This window comes from Augochlora pura, chromosome 10, assembly GCF_028453695.1.
Source record: "Augochlora pura isolate Apur16 chromosome 10, APUR_v2.2.1, whole genome shotgun sequence".
NCBI lineage: Eukaryota > Metazoa > Arthropoda > Insecta > Hymenoptera > Halictidae > Augochlora > Augochlora pura.
This window is the reverse complement of record NC_135781.1, coordinates 33,179,511-33,201,710: the sequence shown is the minus strand read 5'-3', so window position 1 is coordinate 33,201,710 and position 22,200 is coordinate 33,179,511. Positions and strand designations below refer to the sequence as shown.

The 22,200-nt window shown below is 42.1% G+C and overlaps 1 protein-coding gene across 1 annotated transcript in view; it reads left to right on the top strand.

The window, feature by feature from the left end:
• Positions 1 to 22,200, top strand: part of Nolo (ADAMTS-like no long nerve cord) — a 247,065-nt gene that overhangs the window by 200,852 nt on the left and 24,013 nt on the right. The window contains exons 6-7 of the mRNA XM_078191531.1: positions 10,280 to 10,504; positions 15,160 to 15,258. Coding sequence (XP_078047657.1) covers positions 10,280 to 10,504; positions 15,160 to 15,258 — 324 coding nt within the window. The remainder of the gene's footprint in view (positions 1 to 10,279; positions 10,505 to 15,159; positions 15,259 to 22,200) is intronic.

Here is a 22,200-nt window from a genome sequence, read left to right as displayed (position 1 = left end):
ATTTTAATATATTACAGTAATTTTAATATATTAGTAATTTTAATATAATAGTAATTTTAATATATTAGTAATTTTAATATATTAAATCTTTAACCCCACATGAAGGCGTTGAAACAATGAATTACAACTACACTGACTATACAGTCGACAGTACACAATTATTATAGATATTTAGTTACAGCATCGACAACGTCGACGCCGACCAATCATATCGGAATAAACTATCTTTAACACCGCGGAAAATGAAAAACCTGTATCGCCGGACCATTCGAAACGCAAAAATTTCGGATTGTGTAAAAAAAAAACGAGAGAATAGAGCGTCGTTATCATTTTTCCGCGATCGTCGCCGTGCATTTCCGATCCTCGTCAACGGCGAGGCAAACATTATTTTAAAAAGCCATTCCGTTCTCTATAGAGGAGCGTGTTTCGCTCCCGCCGCGTGTCACGTGAAATATTTTTACGATGAACCCGCGATTTTTATGATAACGCGCGATGAAAGCGCCCCCGTTTTGCTCGCCGCGTTTTCGCCTGATATTGAAATATTCGATATAATAGAGCGAATTCTAAGAGAAAAATTTAGATGACGGAAACCTCCTCCTCCTCCCTATTGTATTATATGAAGTTGCCATCGCTACTACGTATTGGGTTGTTCGGAAAACTTCGCAGCCGGCCCCGGACTTATTTTTCAACGGAGAAGTTTTGCCGTGAAACCGAATCAAATCGATGTCGGTCAGGGATTCTTGCGAAATCGCGAGCATTTTTTTTATGGAAAATCGGCGCACCTGCGAATATGTAAAAATCGATAAAAATCGATTTCTCTCGATCTGCGAGTAAAAATCAATACGCGTGGAAAAAATAATGTTTTATGTACTCCTATCGCTCGATTGACCAGTTAGCCTTTTTCAATAACTGTAGTCGTCGTAGCATAAAATATTGTTATTATTGTTATATATTCTTGACGGATATACTTGTCAGAATCAGCTGCATAATTAGCTAAAGTGGTAAAAAATGCTTTCACATTTTTTAGTAATGCATCAAGGGTGGGTGGCACAAAAGCCATGGTTGCTTCCTATTTATTATTATTATAATACACTCTCTGTGTGTGATATATCACTCTTGAAACAAGGGATTAAATTATATATTTTAAGTGTTGTATTTAACCTGTTATTCGCCTCTCTTAAATTGAAATGAAATTTTACCCTTCCACAATCTACCCTCTGCGGTCGTATTTCTTCTCTCAGTCGCCAACGTTATACTCTTTATTTCTACTGAAAATTAAAATATATTATTGTGTTACACGTATTTAAACTCCAAAAAAGAATTAAAATTGCCTACGTATTTCGTGAAATAAAAATGAATTCCTACCAGCATGGCACCTAGGTATAAACTTAACATAACCTCGAAAAATTGAACCAAAGCTTGCCATATAATTGATTAGCAACGAACAAACACTCATCCACAAATTTGTGGGCTAAATTGTAGAGCAAAGGGTTGAAACAAATCAGAGAAAAATCGAACACGGTTAGAGTCATAGATTAGTAACTTACACGGTTCCTCAAAGAGATTGCAGCAGGTAACTGATTAAAACGGCGCGGACTATCTCGGGTCTCTAATACGGTGTTCCGGCACGTTGTTCCGGCGCGCGAATTACGAACGTCTCTGTTCGGCGAAACGACGTGCCGGTCGTAAAGTCGAGTCCACGGGAAGGTGGAAAAGAAGAGAGTGGAGGATCAGCGAGGGTATCCCCCCTCGCGCGCGCGCGCGCGCTTCTGAAAAAGTTATTTAACAGAATAATTCCGCGACTTTTACGTTCGGAATGCGAGTCCACGGCCGCGGAACGACTCCCCGTTTCAACTCGATGATGCTTGTTGCACGGCGCACGAAATTACGAGCAGAGGCGAGGTGGGACCAAGACGCGCGGTTTATTCGCCCACGGAATATGCTTTTGTTCTTGGCCTCGCGCTGGCTCGCATAACACAGAAATTCGCGGCAATTTATGACGGACTGGATTCCCCACCCGGCCCCGAACATCCAGAAAGAAAGAAAAAAACGGAAGCGTGTCTCGCGGTGCTTCGCGGGAGCGCGCGGAGGTCGCCCGGTTCAGCAATATTTTATTTTGTCGTTTTTTGGTGCCGGGGAGGGGGGGAAACACACCCGTGCACCGCGCGCGATTCTTGCCGCTTGGTAGTAACATTTGTATGTTGATGGTCTTCCGCGGAATAAAATCGCGGGACGATACGGGTATACGGTGGAGAACGTTGCCGATGCCGTCTCGCGCTCTGTTATATCTTCGTCTTGGACCGATTACTCGGGATTAATGGACCCGTCGAATTTTAAGGCGCCAGTTTCGGGCTATGAGTTCGGTGTATACACTCCTTTGCAAAAGTAGTAGGACGCTGGTAGAAAATTCAATCGATTTGAGAAATCGGTATAAAAGATTTTTATAATTTCTTCAATTTATTTCAATGTTAATATCTGTATAGTTTTTAATAGTAAGACCCTCGTAGAAAATTAGATAAACTCGAGAAATTGATGTAGGAGACTGTCGTGATTACTTTAATTTATTTCAATGTTAATATCTGCTTATTTTTAATATTAGGAAACTCCCAGGAAATTAGATAAATTTGAGGATTCAGTCTAAGAGATTTTTATAATTTCCTTAATTTATTTCAATGTTAATATCTGCACAATTTTTAATTTTAAAACATTTCCAAAAAATTTAGATAAACTTGAGAAATCGATATAAGAGATTATGATAATTTCTCTAATTTATTTCAATGTTATTGCTTGCTAAATAACCGAAGATCTCGCGATACTTCAAAGAGATATAAACATATATAACTTTTTCGCTGACCACGGCTTTCTCAGCGAAAAGTAAGCGGCGCGTAGCGAAATTCTGCTACAAAATGGCTGACTGTGTTCTTCGAGAGCACCGTAAACGCATGGTTTATAGCTTAATGTTCGCGTACGCGGCTCCTCGTCACCAAATCGATCGACGTCGCAGCGTCGCACACAGACATTTAAATTTATCAAGAAATTGAAGAAATTCCCTATATTTAATAAAGAATAACTTTTTAACTACAATAATCTCCATATTCTAACAAAATAGAATATTTTCTATACACCTGGCTTTAAATAACCGCAAAAACATCGCGTCCCTATAGAAACAAATTTAGAAGTTACAATTGTTTAAAGTCCACCATGACACGCGTCCCTTTCGAATTCTTTTCTAAATCAAAAATAGCAATAAAAATCCATTAAAAATTCTCTGACAAGTGCAAAAAATATTTCGTTACTCCTGTCTAAAAATTATTAGTTCTAAATAATTTTCAATCCAAATTACATTGCAATATCTCTAAAGGTTCAAAAGTTATAAACAATTCTTCGTCGAATTCTCCGACGCGAAATATAGCGCGTGGCCCACAAAGATGGCCGATAGAGGCCTCTAATTCCGTGCGAGTCGCCGTCGCGTCGGATCCTGGAGCCATTCGTGGACATCGAACCATAATTTCGATCGGAAAGGGACCAGGATCCTCGTCCGCGCGACGTGCCACCTTTCGAACGCGACTGTATATCCAACAAGAATGGTTCTCGTATTTTTTTTCTTCTGTGCCGGAGCCGCGTCGCCGACGTAGTGTCTGCCCGTCCGGCGAACGATTCTCATCGGGGGCGAGCTTTAAAGCTCCGCTTTTTATCCCTCCGGGGCGGGAGAGACGGGGCTTTCTCCTTTATCCGGACAAAGAACAGGCTGTATCGTTCCGGCAGCTAAGATTGTTTCTGCGAAAAAATATCCTCGGGACGTTCCCGCGCTCTCCCCCTAGCCCCCCCCGCCCCCCCCCCTCTGCGCCCGAGTCGCACGATCGTTACGTTTTATCGGGAACGGTTGGCTCCGCCGCTGAACTTTCGCGTTTCGAAATCGCGGCGACGCGAAATTCGAACGTTTCTTTCGCGTCTCGAATTAGCTTTCTCTTGAATTTCTTCTGCGGGGATCCGAGTCACTATGTTGCGGCACTGTGCCGAATTCGCGGGCTTGATTCGCAAGAATATTTTTCTCGTGGATACTGTAACTATTTTTCTAAACTACGTTATCGTATATTAAATTTGATACAGCATTTTAGTATTTCATTGAGCATTTTAGAATTTTTTTGAACACTTTAAAATTTTGTGGAGCAGTTTAGAATTTTTTTTGAGCATTTTGGAACATTTTGGAACACTTTAAAATTTGTTGTAGCATTCTGGAACTTTTTGGAGCATTTCAGAATTTTGTTGAGCATTTTGGAACACTCCAAAATTTTTTGAAGCTTTTGGAAACTTTTTGGAGCATTTTGGAACTTTTTGGAGCATTTTAGAATTTTTTCTGAGCATTTTAGAATTTTTTGATGTATTGGATAAAATACGACTATAGAATATTTGAATATATCGCTATTAATTCGAGAACAAATCTCTTTCGATTTTAGCATGCTCGTTAAAATATTGACCTCTCCGAAACGCGTTACGGAACAATCAACCCTCCCGTCTTCTCAATCGTTCCGAAATAATGTACAGTTTCTCGAAGAGCGTCTCCAAATATGCGCAGCGACGGATAAGATAAATTGCCGAGGAAAACATCATTGTGACGAAAAGATAGCGCGCGCGCGCGTGCGACGAGTGCGTCAAGATTAAATCGGGGCTGCCGCCTCGTTTCGGTTCGTTTGCCGGCAAACAAAAGACCGTTCCGCCGGGGATAATTTATGCGAATTCCGCGTCCGTCCCCCTTATTGTCCCAGGATCGCCCTTCAGCGTTATTATACGCGCTCGTAGGGCGAAAACTTGGCTACTTCGACGACTCGCGCGCACGTAAACCGGCGAGTGGTTTCGCGGGTGTACGCAGCGGCGCCAGAATCTCGAGTGGCGCGCGGGTTACTCGAACTCTCGTTTAACTTTCCGTAAGAGGCGGGTCACGCGACCGATTCGCGGCGCGTTTTCCTCTATAGACACCGCCTGGAATGCTTCGATGATACGGGACGGCGCGCCGTCGAGACGCAAATACGGGCGCGGATGATCAACGAGATCGCCATAGTTCGACCGACGCGCGGAGAGACAAGACCAAGCACTTAGGCGGCTTGGTCATCGTCAACTACGGGGTGTCCCGAAAGACACGCGCGATAAGAAAATGACGGTTTCCTGACGTCATTTGGAGTAACTTTTTCCTTTACAAAAATTTTCTACGCGGCTTTGTTAACGAGTTATTAACAAAAAAAAACCCGAAAAAAGCTCAATGAGAAAATCATAATCGAATTTCAATAAACATTAATTTTTAATAAACACCATTTAAATCGAGATTTATGTCTTCGTATTTTACGTTCCCGGTGCTTTCTTACAGAATATTTTATCGCAAACGTAAATTATTTTTGTGATAACTTCGCTCGCTATCTAGACTAGAATGAAAGGCAGCCATTAACGTACTTATATTTCCGGACTCTTATCAGTTTAGTTCCAATTACTGTCCCACCGATGTCCCAGCTACGTCTAAAGTTGGACGGCTGCATAATTTCGATAGGGAACGGAAATTATTTTCGGCATCGTTTTAGCCAATATATTCGGACGATTAATCGGAGAATTGACGCGGCGGTGCGCGCGGTTGGATTTTGTCTGAAATATGTCGCTCCGGAGTGGCTGCTAATAATACAGAGACAGCTCCGCGGTGTCTTTGAAGCGGGGAGACATTAGCCCCTGCATGATTTAGTGGAAGATGGATCGGGTGGGACTAATCGCTGGGTTTGTTGGACAGGTGTTTAGCTTGGACCATCACGTGCAAGTAATTGAAACGATCACCCGGAATACAGTGACATGCAAGTTAATCTATGTAGTGGCAGCTGGCTTGTTACGCGACGCCGTAATTCTATCGGCCTATCGCGCAGTTCGTCTGCTTTTTGCCATTATTCTCGACCTGGATGTACAGTACGTTGCAAACGTGTACATTCTAGATATCCTACGCATGTACACAGATATATTATACTAAACAGATTGTTGTATACTTGATACGCAAGTTAAAATTAAATGCTAGCTATTATTTTTATTTATTTATTCAAATTATACAATTTATCAGTATAGTTATTGCGACTATGATATAGTGAAGAAGAACTTTTCTCATTGACTGTAAATTATTACATATGAAATATTCAACAAGTGTGCCAATAATTAAGAGAATATCTATGGACATTTTATGATTCGAATTTCGTATAAATCTGTTCGAAATTCATCCTTCGACAATTATTAGAATAGTTTATTAGTTTATAAGCTATTCGGTGAACTAATGTAGTTGTAATTTGTAAACATGCTTAGTTTAATCCTGCGAGTCCTAAAGGTATTTTACAGACTGAGAAACATTTGAAAATTTCAAGGCATCTAGGACGACAGAGTTAATTATTCTGTCGCCATATTGCTGCCGCCATATTGGATCTCTTCATTGGCGACAACTTTAATACAACTATATTAACTTACGCGACACACGCGTTACTTATATTTAAAAAATTAAATACAAGATAAGCTAAAATTATTCGCAAAATAAAATACAAAATGGCCGCTTTCAAAAAAGAATAAATCTAAACAACAAACCAGCGAAATACTCGACTAAACCCTTGAATAAAATAAATACGTTCGCAACAGCAATAACTCGCTTATTACAATGAATGCATTACGATCGCGTTCGAAAGATAAAAATGAATTTCCGGCACGTTCGAGAGGGGCTTCCGCGGATATCCGACAGCCGTTTAGTCGGCGAGCACGATAGCCCTAATTCCCCGTCTCCGTTAATCCGAGCGCCGGTCCATCGAACGTTTACCATTAATTACAAGAATAATGTAACCGACGTTGACGCGTTACAGCGTTCCCGCTTTGTGATCCGGCGGGGGAGGGGATGATCGCCGGTGCGGCGCGCCCCGCTAACCGGTTCGATCGATTCAGCGGGCCGTCTCCAGGATCGCAAGATTAACCGTCAAATCTGCCGGAAGGCGGATAATAGAATTTAATTGGGGGTGTATCCCCGGCGCGACACGGAATAATGGCCGCTGAAGTATTTAGTGGCTTAATACACAGTTGCGGGTAGGGCGGCGGTTTAGGAATCCCGCGTCCCTCTTGGGGGTGGTAGGAGGAGAGGGGGGAGGGGGAGGGGAACGGCTGAAACGTCGACCACTTCCACGCGGCCCCGCGGCCCCGAACCAAATTAAACTAAATTCTCGGCCGGTGGCAATTAGCACCAATTTAACGTTGACGAGGCCCCACTCCGCCGGGTGATTTATTAACGGCGCCCCGCGCTCCACGATCCTGCGCCCCCCCCGCCCCCCCCCCCCCTCCGCCTCGCGACGTCTAGATTTTTAAGCCTGCCACGCCGATCGATCCGCGGCACTTCGGTTTCGCAACCCGAGTACACGTAATTAACGAACCATCGACTGTTCAATTATTCATAATCCAATTACCGACCATTGTCGCGCGGAGTAATCTTATTTCTATCGGCGGTTTGCTCTTCGCCCACGACCGTTTTTTTTTTTTCCCCCGATCCCGTCTTTGTTTCGCCGCGACGACTCTCGTTAGCGACGCTAAATTATTAGACGCGCTGCCAAATTGCCGGAATAACCGTTCAATGTTCACAGAATTTTAGGTTATGCGGGGGAATTTATTAGCGAGCAACTTTATCTTGCTTCTGTGTTTTTACAAGATTTGATTTTATATCTGAGACAGAGCTGTAGTAAATGATAAATAATTGTCAATGTTGTAAGATTGAAGCGATAAATATTTTTAATTCGTTCAATCGTATTGCGTGGGATTATATTTTTGTTAATAATGTCCTGGTAATCTTTTGCAAGTAAATTAATTTGTCTCTACGTTTTAATTTTCTAAACAATAGTAGCGCTGCGAATCATAAATTAAATATTATTAAATAGAAGTTTCTAAATCTGAATATTTGAAACAGTTAAATCTAATCGATTTTTTAAAACACCATAGCAAGGAATCCCGTGGGATCTAATGACGACGATACCTCCCCCTTCGCTTTACATGTCCCACTTTTTTCGAAAGCGTAACGATCCATCCTAATTATCCGCGTAGACAAATGATCGTCAAGAACAACGGGGACAGGGTTCATCGAATGGCACATGTTCATCGTGCATCTGCATTCCTGCCATTATGACGGTTTCCATGACGATAGAGGATCGAGGAGAATGATCGGGGGGCTGGCTGGCTCGGTGAACACGCGCGGGGGACACCCTGCACCACGGTGCACGCCCGCGCGCGCGCGTGTGTGTTGTACACTCTTTTGCAGAAAGAGAGGGGCAGAGAAAAGTTGCCAAGCTGACTCTGTGACACGATCGATGGATCCGTCTGGTGACTCGGGAACACTTTCGCCTGGCGAACACGCGATGTACCGGAAATTGAAAAAGTCCACGTCGATTAGTCCGATTGGACCGAAGACTTTTATTTCTGTCGCTTTTTTTCTCTCTCTCTTTTTTTCTCTCCACTGTTCCCATTCCCCGTGCCGACCCCATGACCGATAGAAGCTCGTCGATTAGAATGAAAGGGGGCTACGGGAATTTCTGCCACCCGCAAGTCGTCGCGCGACGACTGTTTAAAATATTGTTCGCGTTTTGTTTGAGGACTGCCACGTGGTAGAGAGTAGTTCGAAAACCTTTTAGAACAAGATGAGTAGTTTGAATGTGCGTTATTCGGTTTTGGAGCATTTTAGAATTTTTTGGACCATTTTGGAACACTTCAAAATTTTTTGGAGCATTTGGAAACTTTCTGGAGCAGTTTAGAATTTTTTTCGAGTATTTTGAAATTTTTTAGAGCCCTTCCAAATTTTGTGGACCATTTGGGAACTTTTTGGAACACTTCAAAATTTTTTGGAGCATTTTAGAATTTTTTTGAGCATTTTGGAATTTTCTGGAACTCTTCCAAAAATTTTTGGGAGCATTTTAGAATTTTTTGGACCATTTTGGAACTTTTTGGAGCATTTTGGAACACTTAAAAATTTTTTGGAGCATTTGAAAACTTTCTGGAGCAGTTTAGAATTTTTTTTGAGTATTTTGAAATTTCTGGAGCAGAAAATTTTAAGACATCGGTCTTAAATTTTCAAATTTGCACTAAAAATAGACAATAGAACAACACCTAAAATCTTCCACTAAAATACAATCACGCAGAAAACTATATTTCTATAACGACTTACAAAAGAAAGAATTCATTTCGAACAATGTTTCGAAAATATCGAGCCAGTCGCGTTCGATTCGAGTTTCTCGGCAAAAAGCATGCCGGTGTTCCAGGAATATTTGAAAATCAGCACGGTGACCGATTATGACGTCTACGGAGTTTGCACCCTTTCTTCCAGCCCCGGCGACGAAAGAGCTCGCTCTTTTTTACCAGAAAAAAAGGACATGCAAATATTAGGATTACCGTAGGCATATATGAATTTTAAACGTTCTCGGCGACCTCTTCGATCCTCCTACCTTCCTCGGGGTCGTTAAGTTAATAACTTTTTATCGAATCACGTGATTTCGTGTCCGAAGAATCTACAGAGAGATTCCATGCGGTATATTAAGCTCGTGGAAACCGGCTGGAAATACGCTTCTTTACGTTAAGGGAAGATAATTATTACAAAGCTGTTAAGGTTGGCGAAATTGTTCTGCTTTTGCAATAGTTTGTGCTCGGATTTATATTTATATAAAAAGGTATATAGATTAATATAAAAATGTATGGATTCGTATTAAAATTGATGCTGAGATTCGTACAAAAATTGATGCACAGATTTGTTTGAAAATTGATGCAGTGATTCATATAAAAATTGATGGAGATATTTATATAAAAATAAATGCAGAGATTTATACAAAATTTCTACACCTATTATTATTACTTGACCTAAAAAAAAAAATATAAAATTCACACTTATATTCCATTCACCCCGAGGTACATTTTTGCCTAATTTTATTCTTATTTTTATTATACCAACCACCCCCTAAACACTGAATTATATTTCAAGCTAATGGCACAAACATAGCGATTAATATCACATACTATATACTGTATACTATTACTAGTACTATACTATGTACTATGATTTATATACAACACGCACACACATATCAATCAAATCGATGTTAAGAAACACCGAAACGACGAAAAACGCGACGAAGAATTTCGACGAAACGATCACGACAGTCGGAAAAAGCGAACACGTAGCAAGTTGTAATACATAAGACATTATCGCAGGCGATTTCCCCCCACCCCTTAACAATCGTCGTTACTTCTGCAGCTTATGAAAGCGAAGGCGCGCGCGGCGTCGTCATTACGTAACACGCGATGGCTGGCTGCCACCAAACGAAAACGCTGTTATCGCGCGGCAGCGTCTCCATTGATTCTTTTTTACCTTTCCAGATGGGTGGCCGGCGAATGGGGTATATGCAGCGCGAGCTGCGGCGGAGGATCCCGGACCAGAGCCATTTTCTGCACGGAGGAGAACGGCAATGAGACTACAAAGGTAAATAAGGGGGCGGAGATAATTTAAATACGGGGAAATCCCTTTATATTAAATTCCGGGATTTCGGCTCTTGGATACGCGCGCGCGCGCGCGCGCGACGACGACGACCCGGTTCCGCTTCGTTTCCGTCCCGTTCCACCGAAAAACAGTGCACACGAGCTCCGTTCGCCGACCTCCGGGGAATCGGTAGAAACGAGGGGGAATATCCTCTTATAAATCGGCGTCCGAGTCCTTATTCTATATCGCGCGTGTCCCCCCGGTAAGAAGATTCGACGCGATTTTTCCACGGAAGCTTACCTTTTATTCGTCACACGTCCGCGCGATTTATCGGGGCGGATCGAACCTAAACCACGATCAAAAGACCAGTGGAACGAAAATGTAACACGTTGACTGTGCTCCATCGACCGATCACGAGTGGACGAGAAACGCGTCTCCCTCTTTGCTTTCCTTGACGCGCCCTTACCGCGCCGGATATTAACCCTTCGCGGTCGTTGCTGTTACGATGGGTGGAATTAATTTTCCTTCAGCTAACGTTATTACACATAATATTCATAATATGTAATAATAATAATTTAACAGTTATAATCATGAAAGGTAATAATATTTTCGTCCATAGCATTTGTTATTTCTATTTGTAATAAGTAATTTATTCTGTCACTGAAAATCCAAATTCTAAAATCCTGAGAGAAGCTATTAAATCGTATTACTTAAAATAATTTATTAATCAATGGAAATGGCTGTTAAAAAATATACTAGTCAACGATTTGATATTGAAATATAAAAAAGAATATATTAATTAAGAATTTAATATTGAAAAGAACAAAACATTATAGCTAAGTAAAGTGTTCATTTCATCAGACAGCTTCGACTCTTCCATCGTTTCCGTTCCGATCTCACGGACGGTCGTCATAGCGATCGAAATTCATTCCGCGTTATCGCCGGGCGTATTTCGCCGTTTTGGTTATGAACTTTTACGGTTCATAATTCCGCGCCGGTGCCGGCACACGCGTACATATAAATCCCGTCGAGTCCGCCGCCGGCGGAGTTATTCGCGGGCATAAATAGGTTAATAATTTCCTTCATCTTTGAAGATTCACGAGGTGCTCAGCTCTCTCTAGAACCGCGGGCGGAGGAGATACACGTCCAGCCAGCCATCCACCCGTCCATCCATCCATCCATCCATCCATTCGGTGTCTACGACAGCCCCGCAAAATCCCACGAACCCTAACCCAGTTCGGTTCGTTTAAACTGGAAGGGCCGCCCGCGGTTCTGTGTCAACCACCGTAAAATCCTCTCATCCGAGACTCGGCGAGCGCCTCGAACACGCGCGCGCACGTTGCCGGAAGTACAGGGCGCCTCAAATACATGGGACTACCTTAAACGCGAATTTATAGAATTTTTTAAACTGGGTTTGGTATATTTTATTTAAAAGTTAAAGGAAATTCTTGCAGAAGATTTTTATTTATTTTTGAACCGAGTATAGTCTTTACGCGATGAGAAGGCAGTTCTGTGCTCACATTTCCCCCTCCACTCCCGCAGCTAATAAGAGGGGGGGAATGTGAAGGTATAGGCGAATTTGTGGCATTTTTAAAAGAGCCGTCCACCGACCGCTCGATTTACTTTTCAAGACGGTAAAAACGTCGATTTAAAGGACGTAATTAACAAATAAAAAAAAAACAACGCGGTAGATTATGTACCGAATGTTCGTACGGTGGCTGACACGGAACGGCGAGTCGTTAACCGGCACAGAGAATTTAATTAATCCGGTTAATGTGGAGCAAGAAGCGATACGATAATTGGACGTTCGAATCAATTCCGCCATATTTGAAACGCGAATTTAATCGCGTATCTCTCACTGTGCTCGCACGTTTGAAAAGTTCCGCGAAGCGCGAAGAACTTCCTAAATATTAAAAGTTCGATAAATGTATATATATATATAACGAAACTACTTCACGGAAATCGATGCGTTCACGTGGAGGATAGCGGAGCGAGTACGATGGTTAATTAGCCAAACCGAATGCCGTGCAACTAATTAGTCCGTTAACCCTTTGCGCTCGAAGCCATTTTAAACGGAGACCCAAAATATTTGTTCGGACTTGTATCGCTTCTATTTTGTATAATCTGGGGGATTTTATACATTGTGGCATTAAATCACAATCTGAGTAAAATTGACAAACCCTGAGTAAAATAAGTAAAATTGACGAAAATTATTTCGAAACGTAGTATTTTAAAAAGGAGTCGCTATTTAACCGCAAATGATTAGACGAAAATGGAGTCCCCAGCTCTTAACAATATTCTAAATATAAACTTATTAAACTTTGATAAAAATTATTTCGAAACATGGCATTTGAAAACGAGTTGCTATTCGACCTCAAAGGGTTAAAAAATGAAGTCTCCGCCCGCAAAATTTCCAAGCACCGTTCGATTTTCATCTGCTCCAAGAATTCGCGCGTTCCCCGTTTTTGGGGTGGCCTGTACGGCGCGGTTAGACGCACAGCACGCTGTCGAGGATTTTCCAACCCTCCCCCCCGGCATCCAGCCCCGCTGGTCTACCCACGAAAAACGGCTAGACGGCGCTCCGGCTGGTAATAGAGGGTGTAATACGTGTAGTAATGTCTCGTCGACCGTGCGATTATTCAGTGATTACGCAGTAAATTACGTTTGCCCTGAAACCGCCGTTGAAGTTTGATCTTGAACTCAAAAACAGCTGATCGTGAAAGCATCCGGGCGCATCCCGACGCCGCAATTTATTTTCTATTAACCGTTAAGCGCGCTCCCCCCATTTTAAACTCAATTAGTTCGTTAAACTCTCGAACGGCGCGGCGCTTACTTAGGTAGAACGTCGCGTCCGAAGTTGGCTATAATTCGGTTCGATTTAATCGGTTCCTTTGTTACGAATCTATGGAGTATCTTTTATTTCATTTAAACATTGACGTTTGGACGCTTTTAATAAATTGGAACAATGTTAGTGGCAATTGATGGACTATACTTGTTTGATGGAACCTTCTGTTGATATATTTTGTTTATAAAAATTAATGCAGTGTGTAACAATCATTGGTAAAATATATCGTATTTTTTAATGTATTCTAAGTGATTTTTAATTGTATTGTTGCATGTCTCAGTTCATTGTCGAATAATTTAGAATATATACGGAAGAAGAAAGGTACCCTTGTACAAAATTCACGCGTATATATGCGCAAAAGGTGGAATTGTTTTAAGTAATATTTTTTGGCCTTCGAGTCTGGAAATAGCCCCATTTTTCCGCAGCATCTCTAAACGGTTTATTTAACAGGCGTAAATTTCACTCTGTACCACTGATATTTGCCAAAGTTGTAAAATTTTATTGCCGCGCATGATTCGACCGCGGGATCCGCGGGCGAACACCGTGTTCCGATACAACTTACAATTTTATTGCTCTTGGACCTTCCCTGGAACTATCAATTTAAAAAAAAAATGCATTCGCGTGGGCAATTGACATTAAGACTCCAACAAACTTTGCTGCATTTTTCTCTGAAGCATAAACGATCCAATTTCAAAGAACAACGAACACGTCGCCGTGAAAATTGTCAATTGTCTCGAGTTGCGTTATCGTATTTGTAAATTGCGTATTATTGCAAAATTGTATCGTAACGAAAACTGAAAACGCAGCGAAAGATTTATGTCAAACAATTTGGAATTATGGTACAATTATCCTCAACAAAGAAGTATAAATTGCGGTGGAATTATAATTTTCTAAAGAAAGACGAGACCTCTGGGAATCAACAAATTTAGACAATGTTTAAACAAAAGCGTGAACCTTTGTGCTGGGTGGTAGGACAGCCACGAAACGGTGGCAATTACGCGGTCGCGTTGACACTGAAATTGGCTATTCGCGGACCGCGCTAATCAATATTTTATTATTAATACCGCGCGTCATTCATTATATCCGCCTCGTTTATAATTTTACGCTTGTTATGTAAGATTTATTTTTCATTCGCCACTCTACTTTTATATAATCTCGTTATTACAGCAATCCACTCCTAGAAATATAGACAGCTTCAAAAGCAATATTAAAATGCACTAAAATTAATTAATTAATAACTAGCCAAAAATTCCAAATTGTTCAAACTAGACCTTATATTAACAATACCAAAAATCTTGCACAATATTCGTTATTTCATCGTTCTACAATTCTCGTTTCACGTCTCCCTATCGCCACGTGTCGAATCGTTTAAATAATTACAAATTAAACAATTACAACCACCAATCTCTCCGAACTACACAAAAAAGCAAACAGCGCTAACGCAAAAAAATAAAACGGGAAATAAAATCAGATATACGCGACAGTTCGCTCGATTTTCCCGTTTCAACAACACCGAAAGAAAAAACCAATTCAAGTCGCAATGACGAGCAAAACAAACGTACAGCAAAAATTCGTTCGAATTCGGGCGAACCTTTCAAATCAATTGGAAAAATCGACGTTGTATAATATACATGTACGTACCTCGATAATTCGACTGCCACGGGTAGATCGAGCGCGATCGCGTCGACTGAAAACATTCGAGACTTAATGTATGCCATTCCTTCTCTGCACCCCCACCCCTCCCCCTCCATCCGCGAAATCACTCGTCGTCCAAGATGAATGGTGTAAGAGCTTTAAATCCTTGTCGTTACAGCTGCCCGACCACAAGTGCAGCGGCATGCACAAGCCCCGTAACCAAGAGACCTGCAACACCATCTCCTGCCCCATGTGGGAGACCAATAAATGGAGCGAGGTGAGTACACAAGAGCGAGTGAGAGAGAGAGAGAGAGAGAACGTTGGATGCCGGAACTGCGACCCCTCGCGCGAGCCATGAACATGCAAAACCGGTGGACGAGCCAGTTGCTTCGTACAGATAGACGAGAGTCGTTCGCTTGATGCCGGAATTTAGGGCTCCAGACGCCATGGGGAAGAGGCGTATTTATCGCCTACCGCTCTGCTCCTGGCCATGGGCTAAGGACAGCCATATTTATTGTCGCTTTAAGATGAACCCGAATCGGGGAATCGCGAGCTTGGACCCTCTTCTTACCTTCGGGAACTGTTCTGGGTATATTATAGTAAAACTGGAAGGTACATGGTTGGAAAACTGTGTGACTATAGTGTGTTCAGTTTGACTTATAGTAATCGCTGAAGGGGCCTCGAAATGATATATCAATGTAGGCTTCTTGATTTCAGTTTTCAAAATTAATTATATATTATTATAATATATAAATTATATTAACTATTATTATATAGTTAATCGAAAATATAAATTTAATAATTATTCTAGTAATCGCTGAAAACAAGTACCTATATATTTAATTTATACAAAAAACAGCTATTTAATTTTTCCACCCCCAAAAACAATAAAATTTGGCTTTGAACAATAGAGAAATATGCGCAAGAAAAACGTTGATATTACCACCACGAAAAATAGAGGTTATGTGACGAGGCTTCAAACGCACTTTATTCCTCGCCTCGCGAACGGTGTCCTTCGCCCCGATATTCCCGCGGATATCGAAGAGACTACTCCGAGCAGGGAAATTGATCATTTTTACAGCACGCGATAAAACGGCATTTCCCCCCGTTGGATAAACACGAGACTGGTAATTCCTATCCGATCGGGGTTAAGGGTGTTACACTGGAGTTATAGGAGAACCTTTTGTCTCTTGAAGGGACGTTAACGAGGCGAGGCGGATGAACGTGTAACGTTTCCCTTCTCCCGGCCCAGTTATATCTGTCTCTCTATTCGTATCAGGAAATCCGATTTCCTCCGGGAACAGTAAACAGGTCGGTGCTTGCTGATTGTTGCAAAGGGAAATGAAACTCGTTCAACAATTTGCTTTGTGCGGGGATGCCGGGGGGTTGTTTTGCCGTCGCGCCCCCCCCCCCTCCCCCTCCCCCGCCCGCCCGTCCGCGCCAAGGCTAACATTCAATGCGCCGCTTCTTCCTTAATCGTCCGTGCAACTTTTCCACATGGGGATCGCAAGTTAAAGCGAAACTTGTGTCGCTCGAGAAACTGGCGACGAGGTCGAACCGCGGATTTTATGCATTTAAAGCGGCCTCCGTCCCCTCGGCTTTAACAGTATTAAATGGTTGAACAGAGGGATCAAATTGTTGGAGATATTTTTGTGGATCTCTCGGTTTGTAACGAGGTTTCGGTTAGTTTAAATTTTCCTCAACGTTGACACTTTATCGACCGGTAACCTATAAATCGGCTTTTCCCCCCGATCGGTAAATCAGTTGCCATAGTAATTTGTTATCTATTATTTAGCGTTAATTTGTTATCTATTATTGAGATAAATGTGTTAAAAATGTACTACAAGCTTCAATATTATTATATAAATTTTTAGATATTAAATACCTTTCGCGATTCGTAAGATAAATAGAATCAAAATAGAAACGGAAATTTTTTAATATTTCTGTTATTGTCGGATAGTAGAACGATGAAACGGAGTAGAAGCTTCTACGCTTCGTGGAAACGAAACTGCGTATTCCATTATTTTATAATTCATTCGTCGAACCGTCCGAGCACCGCGACCGACTTTCTCGCGTTGAAAATATTTTTAATAGTAGAATTATCGATCGAAGTGACTGCATTCAATTTGACGATACATTATTCTAACACACTTTACATACACGGATATTAAAATAAAAATACTCGCAGACGAAATTTCGTAATTTTCGTTATCGCAAAAATGTTCTTTAAATACCCCTTTCTCCTTCTCTATAATATCCATTTCTTAAGCTATTATATTATTATATATTATAGATTAATTTTAAAACCATTCTTCATCACATAACCTATTTTTCAACTCCAGTTTCTAATAATATAAAAATAGTCTCGTCGCATAGAACTCTGGAGCTTTAAAAATTTATTTAAACCTCTGCATACGACAATTATATTATAATAATATATCATAAAATCGAATCCAGTCAGATTGATCAATAAACCTATCGTCGAGAAAGATTCTCGACGCGTGGAAGTCGGTCGCGGTGCTCGGACTGTTCGACGAATGAATTATAAAATAATGGAATACGCAGAGTTTCCGCGAAAGTTTCGGGCGAGGAGAAGCGGGGCGGAGCAGAAGCCCGGGTGCTCCGGCTCTCGAGCGTCCTGATATATCCGGCAAAGAATGGAGATATTGACGTTGAGGAAAATTTAAACTGACGTGCCGGAAACGACCGACAAGGAATCGAACATCGGTACGCATACAGAAGTTTCGGGGCGAACTTTAAAGAATCGAAGTAATTCGAGGCGAGCTACTCCGGTGTCCTGCAAAAAGGATCGGCTTTGCGAAGCCGTTCTGAATTGGAGGAAAGTTCCTCTTGCTACTTTCAATATCGCCGGAACTGGAAACTGGTACACAATAGTTGCTGACTGTACTCTACAGTTTACAATGGCTCGGCCGCTTACGGCTGGCTTAAATATTTTCTTTTTATGGGGGTAGTAACAGTGGCTCGATTCACGGTAATTCGTAATATGTGAAAATTTATTCTGTTGTGCGATTGATAATAATAATTAGAATTATACGTCAGAATTAATTTTCACACGTTTCGAATTACTGCGAATTAAGCAACGGCTATTACTACCCCCATAAAAACAATAGGCTTCTATTGTGCAATTTTAATCAGGATTATTTTTTTCGATAACATAATTTAATCTAGTTTAAAGAAATATTTTTTTGAGATCAGTCGTTCAAAAAATATTTTCGAATTCGTTTTTAATATAATATTCTTAGACTGCCAGCTAAACCTTTGTAAAACCAAAGCCACTGTCATTGGGTTACAGTTACCATAAATAAATTATTAAAAGAAGTACATTCCCATTGAACTTCTATACCCAACAATTTCCTTTTATAAACTATTTTCTTATCGCAACTATCGCGCGCAAAGGTTCCAAATCAGCGTGAAGTTAGCCCAAAAAACGCGAGCCTGATTCGCGGTATAGAACGCGCCCCAATTAAGCTCTAAACACCGAAACTCGTAGTATCAGTGAACAACACCTCGCCGCAAGGAGCTCCGCGATTAATTTCCAAGCAATTTACTGCGATCTCGGCGAGCCCTTGATTCGTCCTCGCAGAACCATCGTCGACGCCCCGCGAAACCGCCGCCCCACCCCGAGATTCGTAGGAATCGGATTTTCGTCGAAACCGTGGAACCCAGCCGAGCATGATTGCCGCTCCGAATCCCCGCCAATAACCAACTGTGGAAAAGGTGACGCGTCCCGACGCGTAAAACCGTGTCTCGTAAGGAGGGGGTAAGTTTTCACGGTATGCGGTAAAAGGAGAAGGGGGGAACCGTCTTTGCCCGAGAGGAAGAGGGGAGCAGGGGAGGGGGGGACAGGGAACCGTCTTTGCCCGGCGATAAATGAAACGCGGTTACAGCTGTTTCATCCCCCGTTAGAGTGGCTGCACGCGAAATCTCTCTGGCCGCGTCCTTCCAGCGTTCCCCCTTTGAGCACGTAACGGGCCGTCGACATCAAACAGGACGATTTTCTCGTCAAACAACCCCCCCCCCCTGCTACGTCGAGACGCGTTCGCTGCTCATCGTCGCTTCTTGGACTCGCTCGGAACGCTGCTCTTGCTTCCGCGTGGAAAAAAGACGGTGCTCTCTCTCATGGCTGCCCGCCTCTTCGTCAGCGTGCTGTGAAAGGACGAAAAAATTTGTAGTCCTCGAGGTTCAGAAAACATGGCGGAAGAGGGCATGCGTGAAATAAGAAGCCGAGAGATGGAGATAGGGAGGGAGGGTGAGGCAGTCCTGAATTATTTAGCACAATTTGCGAGCAAAGGCGGTGCTATTCCGTTTAGAAACGGAATTAGACACGTTTTGACCAGCCTCTCGGAAACAGTCTTTTGACGGTGTCCGTAGAGAGACGGGATTATGGCTTTTTTGTGCCGGCGGAATGACACGGCGTTCTTGTTGAGGAGAAAACGTTTCTTGCTCTTACATTTTTATGGCGATCCCGTAACTGCTTAACATTTTTAATACGGCGACGATCTCGAATAACTTGTAAATTATTTATCGTAGGAATAAACATTTCTGATGATGTATAATAAATGCTGATAGCGTATCCGATATTATACAATTTTTATGAGGACGTATAATATTTAGTTTTATTTTACTTTGCTTTGAAATGTTCAATTTTAAATACGCGGTGAGTCTCGCGACGCGACAATTTCCAATTATTTATTGTTGGAATAAATATTTCTGATAGTAAATATTCTGATAGTACATCTGATATTATATCATTTTTAAGGGGACGTATATTATTTAGTTTCATTTGACTTTGCTATTTATCAAGACACAAAACTCACCATCTATTTTCTAAACAGAATAAATAAAATTTCCATTCGAATTCGGGGGAAGTATTGAATTTTATACTATAATATACTATACCAAATGCAATCTAAGATACTCAGTTACCGAGAATATTAGACAGCCCGTGAAAAGTCTCCCCAAAGTGCGCCAAAGTGCGGCGAAGTGCGTCGCCGTCGCGCATTCACGCGATCGGCCGCGTTTCCGGTGACGTTTTCCGCGTAACAAATGCGATTCAGATACAAGGGGGCGGGGGGCGCATTGTAGAGAAGGGCGCGGACGACTCCGCGGCGCCTGTGGGAGCCGTGGGGGCTCGTTTTGGCACGACGCTGGATGACCGAGTCTCTCCGCCGCGCCGTTTCTTGCCCGGATCCCGACAACCGTGTCCCGAAAAGCGGCGATATCTGCTGGAAACGTTCCAGACATTCGGTCGCGGCCACGTCCGATCTCTCGCGCGTTTATGGAAATTTAAATCCACTCGAGGCAATCCCCCCCGCCCCTCTGGCCGGTTCTGCTTTCGGTCGCCGACCGGCCCCGATAAATAGAATGCAAAACACACCGATCCGTCCTCGATCTTTGACCCCCCCCCCTCCATGCTCGCAATTATTATCCTCGTGTACCGCCCTCGACGCTTGCAAATGTTTACGGAGAAAGAACCGCCCACGCGTTTTCGCTTCCGCGGTATCGTCGATTAACGGCGTCTTCGGCCGTTAACACCGTGTTAACCGAATCTTTTTCTTATTTATACAAATATTTGTGCAGCGAAAAATCGACCATTTTAAACATATATATATACCTTATATTTTTATTTATTTTTTATTTATTTACTATACTATACTATTTTCGATTTCAGTTAAAATGCCTCCGACCGCAAAGGGTTAAACATTCGTCCTTCTAGTTCTATCGCTTTCGCGTTCGTATGTCACGTGACCAACCACGACGCTTTAATTTTAACAAAAATTGTATCACGCTTGCACAGTATTTTTAATCAGCTATTCTTATATTAATTTGACCTGACCTTTCTATTATTTTGATCTGTCTATAGTATACTCAGTGTATACTATAGTGTACTCAGTTATTTTCTTAAACACTGAAAAATCAGCGTTGGCCGTGCCAACAAAGTCATTAGGAGCGGCTATGCTAATGAAACCAGTTTCTCTGTTTGGTCAAGAGACAGGCCTCGCCTCCCGATGATTTCAACGTGACCCTTTTTTCGGATGTGCGCGCCGCGCGAAACTCGAGAGAGTGAGAGAGAGAGAGAGAGAGAGAGAGAGCGCCGCTCGTCGAGAGCGAAGTTGCACGTGCGCGCCTGCAATCGGCAACGGTGAATTCGCCGTCGAGTGGTGACACGGGGCATTTTCCACGAGAATGCACTTCTGCTCGCGCGAGCTCGCGCGCGCGCGCGTCCTCTTCTTCGCGCCTCTCGAACACCTCTTATCGCTGGCTGTATTTTTTTTTCTCTCTCTCTTTCCTTACCGACCGTTTGTCTTCTCCACACTCGTTGCCCGCGCGAAATGCCCCCTTGAACACCATGGAATTGCCTCTTTACGCTCGGCGATCCTGCCCCGTCTCTTCCGACGCGGCGCATTCCTCCGTGCTGCCACGACGCAGTTCGGCTACGTTCGACTTCCTTGCTTGACGAATCCCGAGATCGAATTGGTCGAGGTGCTCGCGGAACATCTTGGTCTCTACCCTTTCGATCCTAGACCGGCGACGAGCGACTTGTAGAGCTCGTTGCTCAACGGATGCGACTGTACTGTGTTTATGAAAGAACTGTGATCGACCTTGGATAACGCGGTTTAACAATTGATAATAATTTACAATTAATAATTATCAACAGTTAGCAACGATTAGCGTACAATTATAATTACAATTCGTAATATCTTACAATTAATAATTAGCTAATATTAATTATTTCTCACATTTTACTTCGACTCGTATTTATCGAATACTAAAATTAATACCTACAAACGTGCACTCTTGTTTGAACAATTGTTGTCATAAATAGAACAGATATAATTACCTTCCCTCGAACAAATATTTATAACGAAATTCTCTGGAATTTTGTACAGTGTTTATCGACAGAAGTGTTCGCTTTCGAATATTAAACAAGCGTCGAATGTAATTGCGTATTTTCGAGTAGGAAGTGAACGCAGAATTTATTTTTCACCGGCGCTTTACAAATGAACTGTTATAGTAAATGGATATCCGTGTGTTGGCGTTTCTTAATGAAGCTTTTAATTGCAATTTTGAATCGGCTGCCAAACGATTGGTAACGAGCGACACAATTTAGGCGAACCTTTTATATCCTGGAATTATCGTTTAAAAAGAAAATTATTAAGATCCTTTTTCGCGCGTTAGATAATTTATGGAAATATTA